The sequence below is a fragment of the Limulus polyphemus genome, unplaced genomic scaffold (genome assembly GCF_000517525.1).
Source record: "Limulus polyphemus unplaced genomic scaffold, Limulus_polyphemus-2.1.2 Scaffold302, whole genome shotgun sequence".
Classification (NCBI taxonomy): domain Eukaryota; kingdom Metazoa; phylum Arthropoda; class Merostomata; order Xiphosura; family Limulidae; genus Limulus; species Limulus polyphemus.
The window spans coordinates 432,923-444,111 of NW_013665912.1; the positions used below are offsets into that span (position 1 = coordinate 432,923).

Here is an 11,189-nt window from a genome sequence, read left to right on the forward strand (position 1 = left end):
CACTGATAAGAATGGAGACTATTCCATTTAATAAATGCTTTATTTTGATATATAAGTTGTGTCGGGTTTTTTCATCTAAAAAACGTGACATTAATTTCTTGACGACCTAATATAATAAACTAAAACATACCATTATTGTGGCATGAACTAAGCAATGAGAGTCCTTTTACAAAATACTTACTAGATGTGGGTAGACATTTAGTGATGATCGTGATGCAATAATTATATCTTTTCTCATGTCTAACAACTCCCAGGAACCTATTTCTTCATCTAGTTATAATAAAAAATATAACTTAATACAAGAACCATCAATGTGGTCGAAATAAATCAAGCATGTTTAGTTTATAAATCACCTGAACAACTAAATTCATCAATATTTACTGTTTTACTAGATTTTCAATGTATAGTTGAAATAAATTAAAAAAAAAAGTACAAACACAAGCAGAAAAGTATCGTTTACTAAGTTATAACATATAGTTCCTTTCAAAGCTAGAAACATACAATTGAGCTCTACTCGATATTTAGTTTCACACTGTGTGTCTGAGATTATATCTCAAACTGCTAAGACAAAATGCTGTTTACATATATCTTACTTTTAAGCCTTTTTATTATGCAATATGGAGACCCTGAAGTAGGAGTATGCAAGTTAAATATTGAAAAAATGTTTGAAGTTGCTAATGTGTAAAATATTATTACAAAAATTAATAGTATAGTGTGTCTTGTAAGAATATTTTAAGTTTCACATAAAAGTAATATTTTGTTATACCATTTCAATAAAAAGTTATAAATGTATTTATTGCGATGTGCTAATATTTAAGATTGATACTTAGTATAATGAAAGTACTTAAATTTTTGTTAGTTCCTGAGTGTCTAATTTATATTAAATATTAACTTATATAGCAAATTATGCTGAAAAGAAAGAAAAACTTCTATGTTTCCAACATTCCAACAAGCCCAATGTGTTAACAATTGTACTTGTTGGAATCTAAGTCTTAACTACCTCATTTATCAAACATTTATTGTATCTACTGAAACTCTTGTTTTAACAAATGACAAAGTTCTTTGCAAAAAATGCTCACACAAGAACAAAAAACTCATAAATGTTAATTTATACGTAAATTATTATAAAAATTATAATATTATAAAAAAACAACGATTATATCTCAATAAAGATAATTACAAATAAGAATGGAGAAACAACTTAATGAAGATAATGTTACAAGTTTAATATATCATTTTTATAACTTTTATTTTTAACACAAACAGAGAATTAGCTTTACTGCTGTAAAGACGTGCACTGATATACAACTATTTATAATGTTTTATTACAGAACTCACCATTAGTCAGCCGTTCTACTTGCCCATTATGAATATCCACACATACTAATTCCTTATAAGAGAACACAGAAAAATTAGAAGCAATAGCTTTTATTATGGAAACATAAGCAAAACAGATGGACATAAATGCTAAATATACAATATCAGCTGTTGCTGTCATATTTATTCCATTTCAATTACTAATAAATATTTGATTTCAACTTTTTATACATCATTTTACTTGACAATATTTTAATTCATTCTTTCAATGACTTATAAATTAAACCTCCAAATCTGTAAAATCCATTGAGGTTATTTTACAGTTATAGTGTACAAAATTTCCAAACGTAGACATTTAAATCACTAAACAATTTTGGAAAAAATTTCCAACCTGCTTGCTTTTCCAGAAAGTGTTAAATACAAGACAATTGCTGTCTTTAGTCCAACACCTGGATGGTAGGCCATTTAAATAGATTCCAGGAAATCCTCCTCCTGGTAATATATACAGATAGACACTTATTTTACAGACAGTACAAAAACACATAATAACATTTCAAAGCCAACCTAACATTCTTTAACAGTTCTTCTATATAATAAGTAAAGTTAATTTGGTAAAATAAATAATAGTAATAACACATAATTGGTGATAAATATATAATATTTTGTTATCAATCCTCACCCTAATTCTAATTTGTAAATGACTCATAAGTTTGATAAAAATTACACTTCAACAACTTAATCTAGTTCACACCATAACAGTTGTTGTTTGTGTAATTTGATAATATAAATAGCAACTACTGTGTCTGTCTTATCTCAACTAGTGTGATAAGCATGGTATTGGGTGAAAGGCCTCATTAGCAATAAATATAGCAGATATAATGTGGTTGATATACTGTTACACATTCTTCTATACTTTCACACTTAAGTTTTTAGAATCACAAGAATGAGTACACGCAGAGCATATCCAGTTAATTTCTATGGCTGATGTCACATAAATTCATTGTGAAAAGGGAGAAATATCTCATGTATCTACTTGATTCACAAAATTTTCTGGTGGTGGAGTCACTCATTCAGTTTTCCATCTAGTCAAAATTGAAAGTGAAGTTAAAGTGAACTCCTGCATGTGATAATCATGCCAAATCTTTTCATAAAGGCTCATAACCTTTGGTTAGAATCGTTCATCATGAGTACAGACCACACATAAAGTAAAAAAGCTAACACTCTAACGACATGTGAAGAAAAGTACTCCACAACAAGTCGGATTTCGTTACAAAGTTAAAAAACAAAAATAGAGGTTTAGAGACAAAATACAATTCACCAAAACCCACTACAGAGAGGGACACTTAGAGTGGTAGTGGAGATTGTTTGTTTGTTTAAGTGAATGACACCCCATACATACACCGAGTTAAATGACCGGGTCAAAGACACCTGTGGTTCAAGTATATCCATCTCTTATTATAAACTGAGGGAAGGTAATTAGTCAACAGCTCCTGCTACTTCAATTGACTACTTTTAGCCAACTTGCAGACTTGATTGTTACTCTTATTGCACATACACTACTTATTAACTCATAACAGAAAATGTTCTTTTTGATAAAAGAAAAGATTTTAGTTGTCCCATCCTTGGTCTACCTATCCCAAGTAGTGTATTCCTGTATATCCTATTAAAGGGAATAGTTATCTCACAATTAAAAAGATATTTGACTATTTGTAACAACATTAATTCTTTTATAGATAACGTTCAACTGCTGGCAAATGCATGAAAAAAAATAATGGATATATAGATTGGGAAATAAATTTTTTTACATTTTGTTTACATTAAATATTACAGGGAGGAGGATGGATGTTTAATTAATTATTACTAAACTATCAAAGTAAAGGTTTATAGTTCCAATTACCATCATTTTGTAATAATTATTTAAAGGGTGAAGGTTGGGAGTCATATAAATCTTGAAATATAGTGGTTTATTATGACTATAAGGTTATTTTAAAAACTGTCTTTTATGTTAAAATATTAGGGGTGACTGCATTCCCACAACTGGATGTAGACAACAAAAGGCAGTAGGAGTTAAGATGAGTTAAAGCACTCATAACTCATTTATAATTGGATTTTCTGTAGTGACTACCTAGTTTAACATTTGCATTTGGATCATGTCTGATAGATGGAATATTCCCAATGCTTTTGGATACTATAACCAAAACACATTTCCCATTATGAGTTAATAAATAATGACAAGGACTGGCAATGGACAAATTTTTCTGATTTTAGATTAGATTCTCATAATAGACATCTCAGTTATGGATTTTATACTAACTTCCATGATTTTTATGTAGTGCTGATTTGATCACCTATATACAATTAATGTAACATACAGTATTAGAATGGTTCATGTGATGACAAAATGTTCTTTAAACTTTCATTTCACTAATTCTGCTCTCAGTTACAACAACCTAACTATCTTATCTTTTATTTTTGGATAGATAAACTCATAACTAAATTTTTTTGCTCTTAGCCTTATGTGTGGAGTTAAAAGTTTTTAAATATAGGTATCTAATTTCCCAATCTTTTGTTGCTATTCAGTCACCATACCAGATATGTTAAGTCATTTGGATGTTAATTATTATAATCCAATTTTATACATACAAACAGATACACACAAGTTAGAATCAAATTAAGACCTGTAATTCTTAATCTCCAATTTATTTAACATATTATAGAGCATTCAGGTAAAAAAAAGCTTAGTTAGCAATGAGACCAGATTTTAAATGATGGACGGTGGAAAAGTTCAGTAAGTGTAGGTCACATTAGCAAAAAAATACAATAACTTGTAAAGTAACAGTAAGCTAGACACTACTGGTGAAATATAAGATCAGCTTTACCTAGAGAATCATTTACTAGATCCACAACCACTGTTGATTCCTTCGATCTCCAATCATACTGTAAATTAAATATCACAATACAATCTGCTTATTAATCTCTATCTGTTTAAGTTCATGAATAAAGCACTAATATGTACACAAACTTTACAGACAAAAAGTAAGTTCAAATATTTACATAATGATTTAATAAATATAAGTATAAAAGAAAGTTCTCTAAAACATTCTAATTTCAAGATAACTTACATACAGCTTTCAATGATTAATTTTGACAAAAACTTAGAAAAGTGGAACTGTTTGTTTGTTTGCAATTTTTATGCACAGATACACAAAGGTTATCAGTGAATAACCATCCATAGTTTTGAGCTGATAGCTTAAAGGGAAGGCAGCTAGTCAAAGTACCTACAAACACTTAGGTTCTCATGTTTGACTGAATACCAAGATTAATTTTCTAGCACACCCACACCCTCAAATTTCAGACTAAATGTTTGCAACAACAGATTGCAAACATGCTGATAGCTAGATTATATTCAGGTCAATGAGTTAAACTATTTTCTTTAATATTTCTGTAATTCTTAGTGCAATCTGCTGAACTTCATCATCATTCTAATTCATCAATAAAGCAGAAACGAAATATTTAAGATGTTACCTTTATCAGTCGACTTCCACTAAAATGTGGACCTCCAACCTGACTTTCAAGAAATACAAGATAATGATTGTCAGGACTAAATCGTGGAGAAAACACACATTTCTCTTTGTTGCTGATCACCACTAAACAGGAACATGGAATGAAAATTCTAAATCATTCTTTAACAATGATAGTAAAAATATCTGAACTTTGATTTGTCCCATTTAAAAACATAGCCAAGAAAAAAAAAAAGTCAAAACCATAATTCTGTCCAACTGTTATAGACATCACCACAGCCCTATCCATCAAACACCTTCATTATTATGTTTCTAAAACTTTAATTCTGTTGTTTCAATCTAATCTTAACTTCACAATATATATTTAAGATTATAAACACATCTGAAGTAATATTATGTTTAGGAATTTGAAATTCATTATATTCTTACCACAAGAATTAGTTTCAATCTCCTGGTAGTATAAGTGGCTCCTTTAGAAAAAGAAAGAATGAAATTTTAACTTCAACATGGTATATTTTGTCTCATTCATTCCACCACTACAAGTCACTACACTTCAGTTTTAACAAACTAAGTCCTCAAACCTCTAGTTTTTACAGATATCAGGTAACTATTGTTAGATTTATTCTTGATTATTACAACACAAATGCTGAATAAACAAATATGAATACATTGTTTTGTAAATATCACTCAATCAGTCAGTTTTTTGGACAAACTAAACTAAAAAATCATTACCGTAGGTTGGCATCCCATGATATTTAGTCTTAGAAGTTTATAAAGTATTAAAAGTACATAGTTGAAAAAAGCTTATCTTTAATATTTTCCAAAATTACTGATCTTTTTCAAATTATTATATTTTTAAGTTACTAGAAAAAAGGAAGTACGAAAGATTGATACCTTCTATTTTTGCAATAAACCAGACCTAGGCAGTATGGTTTTTCATCCCATCCCACACACACTACACCAGCATCATTAGGACTCCAAACAGCCTGATGATAATAAAAAAACTTCAAATAGCATCTGTTTCTATCATGATCTTGGTATAAAATTTTACTACTGCACCTATATATTTAGCTCCAATTTCATTTTCTGAAGTTATGGGTTTATCCATAGCACTTGTATACAGAAAAAGTTAAAATGATTTTACATAAAAATGGACTAAAGAAGTAGAAACTACAAGTACTTGATTCAATCAATTTGCCATATCTGAAGCCAAAAACTTGTTTTTCTTTCTTTTCTGTAAAAATAAATGAATAGATAATCCCTCTCTTCATAAAAATGCTTAAATGTTGTTACAGTTTGTTATATATATATATATATTTCTTTTTATTATCCTATATCAGTATATTTGTAATGTGTTACTTAAATTGAATAAAAAAGGATTACTTGCTTTGTTTTTGAGCAAAGCCACGATGTGCTATCTGCCTATCACAGGGAATCGAACCCCAAATATTAGTGTTGTAAGTCCATAATCTTACCACTGTCCCAGTGGGAGACAATAAAAAGGAACATGTCAATTTCTGTTAGCATATCTATTACTAATTTCCAATATTAACGTTTTTGTACTTGAGATCTGTAAACAAAACTGAACTCACACACTAGACAATATATGAGAAGGTTCACACGAGTACAAAAATCCTGTATTTATTAATTTTAAGTTCAGAATAACAAATTGGAGCACAATCAGATATTCTTGATAACACCACACTTATAAATCATTTCTTATTTAGTTTAATAAGAGTAAAACAGTCAACTTCCCCCCCCCCCCATATAGAATTGATCATGGTTAGTGATTGCTCTCACGTACCTTCACAAATCAGAGAAAACTGAGAAGAGAGAATAAGCTGAAATTTCGGCTGTTGGAATTTCTATAAGTGAACTAGTATGTTTGAATAGAAGTCTGTTGTTGTTATACTGGGTTTTGTCACACCTGTGTTGTACTGAACTATTATAGAAGATAATTATCTTGCTACACAAAGTAGTGATGCATCGTAAAATAATTAAGAACTTAACGTTTAAAAATGAACAATAATTTTTCATGTAAACTTAAGAGTAAAATATATAATTAAAAACTCTATACAATTACAACTACATGTTTTAGTGGAAAAAAAATTTCACCATCTTCTGGCCCTGGAATACCTGACCATTGAGATATGCACCCCATCCCTGAAGCGAGGCATCCATGAAGAGATGGATATCGGATGAGGCAGAGGAACACCTATCATTGTATGGTTCCATTCTAACCACCACTCATGATCGAAGATGTTGATCCTGAATAAGGAGACTGGAGAATTCAGTGGATCACTATTCATAATCCATTGGTGGTGTAGATACCACTGAAGAGATCTCATGTGTGCTCCTCCCAAAGGAATGAGGGATTCAGGTGATGCCCACATCCTCAAAAGAGAAAGAACCATCTGCACAGTGGTAGAAGAAGACATGAGTAAGAGTCAGACTATCTGTTCCATAGTATGGGGTTGGATGGGAGTTGGCCGAGCTTGACTGAGACTAAATGTTGAAAAAGACACCCAGATGGACAATATATTGTGTTGGAATGATAATAGATTTCTCAGCTCTGAAATAAAGCCTGCCTTGGTTTGTTTTGAAAGTAGAATCTGGGTGTGATGTTCTGCCAATTGACGAGATGGTGCCAGCAGTAACTAGTCATCCATGTAATGGTATGTGCACAGGCATAGAGAATGGAGATGATGAAGGTATACAGTAGTCACTGCTGCTGCTTGCAATGTCCTGACCGCATGGATATGGGCAGAATCTATTCTGGGTACCAATGGACCAAGGGGCTGATGTCAGAGCACTCAAATAAAAACAGCTGAACTATGACTGCCTGTATGAGCCAAAGAAAGTTGAGAAGCCAACAAAGACAGAAATGAATGCAGACAGGTGATATCAACCCTTGATTTCAAAGACTCTGGAACAGCCACAAAAATCAAGAGTCAGAGAAAGAGAGCCTCATATAACTCACGGAGAGGGGTAGCCGGTAGGAGAACGACCTCTAACAATGCATTTCTCCCCAACAACTCTTAACAACGTAACAGCCAAGAGACTAGGTAAAGTGCAAAAACTGACAATCAAACAAAGGTAGATGCTAACAATGGCCCCAACTCATCATCAAATTGACACGGTGATCGCCAAAAGGCTTCTGATAAAAGTTGGAGGGATGATAAACATCTCAGCACCGTAGTTAGTGTCAGACAAATCCTAGAAAATTGTGATCTATTCAGGTTGACCAGGAGCGGGTCTAATCTTTGAGAGTCCAAATTATGCATCCACCTGGCAGTGGTAGGCTAAAGCATGTTGTTCTGACAAACATGGCAGACAAGGCATAGCTGTCTCTTCATGTAACTGAGCAGAAAACCTCTCTGCATGAACCGCAATATCAGGGGATAGAGGGAGAACTAAGTAGTTGCCCTCAAACCTTTCCACCAACAAGGAAGGTGCAAACTCAAAAGCAACTGGGGAAAGACCCAAAACATCATATATTTGATGTACCAACTGAAGAAAGGAGATGGGGGCAGCTGATCCAAACTGGCCTTATGAGAAGCCAACTGAGTAAAGGAAGGTGCTGGAAAACGGGAACCTAAATTCTCTCCAAAATATCCAGGATCACCTTCAACTGGAGCCTCAGAGCCACCCAGAGAAACACCACCAGATTGAATATATGTCTCCATCTCCCTATGAATAAGGTCACAGACAGCCTCAACTTTAAAGGTCCAAGACAAACCATGGTTAAATTAGTATATCATTGTTTTCTCCTCTACAATTATGTAACATATTTAAATACTGGACATTTTCAAATTAGTTTCACATTGATATATACAGTTTTAAAAATCACAGGAAAGCTTTCAAAACTGAGTGAACTGGATAAATTATAATATATTTAAGTTGGAAGTTTTTAAACCTTGGCAGTACAAAACATATTCTTTTGATCTTCCAATAGTTTTTATTTATTCATCATAACATCCTTAAACATACAGAACCAAAGGTGAACAATAATGTCCTTCTCACAGCCATGAGGAGATAAGACTTGCTTTCAATAATCACTATCACAATTCATTCACTTTTTATACACAGACAATAAATTATGTGTTTAAACTGTTGCCATCACCAAAGTAATGCAAACAAAACTTTGATTGTTAAGACAGATAAAACTAAATATTAATTATCAAATAATTTCTCATTTCATTTATGCATATTGCCATATAGAACTATTACTAAACCTGTAGTCCACACACACTGCAGGTTGTCTGTGAACGTTCTAAAGGAAAGCCACGATGATAAAGACCAAATTTTGGTAATAATTAGAAAAAAGATACTATGTTTGGTTATGTGAAAATGAGGTTTTATTTGAAAATTTCATCAACTTACATAGTTATATATGTCAGTGTTGCTTTTATACATCATAGGATCAGCTTCTGCAGACAGACTTATCCAAGCAGAGGAGCCCACAAGATTATCTTTTTTAGGGAAAAATAATTGTTGAGAGCCACCAAGATAGGAATATAAAATAATAAATACTTGAAAGTACATTCTAAATAGCAAAAAAGCTCACCTGGGCAGAAGAAACACCAGGGGGAAGATGGTCAACTACAGTAACTGATCCTGTGCTTATATTTATCACACAAACCACTGTGTGATGTCTTTCTTCAAGTTGTTCTCCCCAGTTGTCTTCATACAAAAACTCAACCCCCTACAGAACAAAAGTTTAAAGTGTATAATACATATTTCTCTGTCTCTTTCATAAATAATTAGTTAACACAAAAATACAATTACTCACTGATATAAAAATGGTGATTCATGAAAACAAGAAACATGTATGTAAGAATATAAGAAGTTGAAACATTTCTAGCACATGGCATGAGCAGTAATAAGCATTCATCACTACAGTTGGTACCTAAGATATAGTAGAAACTCCATAAGCTTACAATAAAACATTCAGCTACTCTGTTAGTTCTTGAAATACTAAAATATACACTAACAAAACATGCACTAAAACCATTCCTAAATTTCTGTATTTTGTCCTTCTTAACTTTACCAAATTGTCATGCTTTTCTATTCTGTGCTATGTTTGTTAATTCTTTCCTTCTTGAAACTAAACAAAACAAAACCAAGTTAATATTATGATAAGGATTTCAGCTTCAGTTTCATTTAATTTGAAAGCTCTTGTTCAAGTTTTAGGCATATAGTTTAAAAGCTATGACAGATTTCACTTGGCACCTAAAAAAATGAGATTGTCAAATATGGAACAAAACTCTTTATGGATGTCTCAACAATGTTCTCAATCAGGATTGTAAATTCTCCATTAATTGGCATAGTTGACTAGAATTACACTGTTGGCAGCTTTCTTATCAACCCTGTTGGTAAAACTTGTATTTCAAAAATCAAACTTAGCATTACAAAAAAAAGTTTAGAAAGGAATTAATAATATTTCTAATTATAAAATGTAAATTATTATATTATATATATATTAATAAAATACTAATATCTATATTTTTATTAAATTTACAAGCCTAAAATTGAAGAAAAAATACAATTTTCTCTACAGGTTTACAAACATGAAAAAAAGTATAAATTTACTCTGATCTGAGCAAGTAAGCCTACATAGGTCATATAAAGCATTTAGAATGGCAGCAAATTAACACTTCCTTAAATTTAAAACTTACCTCATCTCACACTACAGCTATTACTCAACTACTAGGGTTTCATCCATTACCCATCTAAGCATTGGTCTGATTTTTCTTTCTTGCTCCAGTCTTTTATTACCCAATTAATTGCCCTTGGCAATATCTGTCTTGTGACACTCTCTACCTTTGTCAATGCACCCTATATCTTGGTACTGTATATAAGCACCTTCTTCTGATAATATTATCACTTTTTCAAAACTGATCCAATCCACAGCCTCTAATACCAGCTCTTAGTGGGCAGGAAAGGTGGTAGAGTGTGAGATAAGTATTATTAGAAATACATTTTCAATTTAAGAAAATGTTAACTTCTAAAACATACATACCTCTTCTTACACTACAGCTAGAATCCCACATTGATAAGGTGGAAGGGCCAGTGAGGGCATTACCCATACAGAATGCAACTGCAAAGATCATGGGTGTGCCAATAGGATATTAGCACCCTAGAGGGGAACTGCATTACATCCAAAACAAGAACCTAAATCGTGCACTTTGGGTTGAATTTGACATGATCCGTTATCACTATGGGCCAGCCCCAACCAGATAGCCGAGATTCCACTACTGAGGGTTGGAATTAAAGGGTCTTGGTCCCTTTATCCCACATTGGTGGGTGGGGCATTTGGACTGCAATATATATATATATATATATATATAT

At 32.0% G+C, this 11,189-nt stretch overlaps 1 protein-coding gene across 1 annotated transcript in view; it reads right to left on the bottom strand.

The window, feature by feature from the left end:
- Nucleotides 1-11,189, bottom strand: part of LOC106457200 (acylamino-acid-releasing enzyme-like) — a 66,333-nt gene that overhangs the window by 23,323 nt on the left and 31,821 nt on the right. Inside the window, exons 6-13 of the mRNA XM_013916593.2 lie at nucleotides 9,406-9,543; nucleotides 5,733-5,824; nucleotides 5,268-5,308; nucleotides 4,843-4,964; nucleotides 4,197-4,254; nucleotides 1,709-1,809; nucleotides 1,339-1,390; nucleotides 182-270 (exon numbers count right to left, since the gene is read on the bottom strand). Of these exons, the coding sequence (XP_013772047.1) occupies nucleotides 182-270; nucleotides 1,339-1,390; nucleotides 1,709-1,809; nucleotides 4,197-4,254; nucleotides 4,843-4,964; nucleotides 5,268-5,308; nucleotides 5,733-5,824; nucleotides 9,406-9,543 (693 nt within the window). The remainder of the gene's footprint in view (nucleotides 1-181; nucleotides 271-1,338; nucleotides 1,391-1,708; nucleotides 1,810-4,196; nucleotides 4,255-4,842; nucleotides 4,965-5,267; nucleotides 5,309-5,732; nucleotides 5,825-9,405; nucleotides 9,544-11,189) is intronic.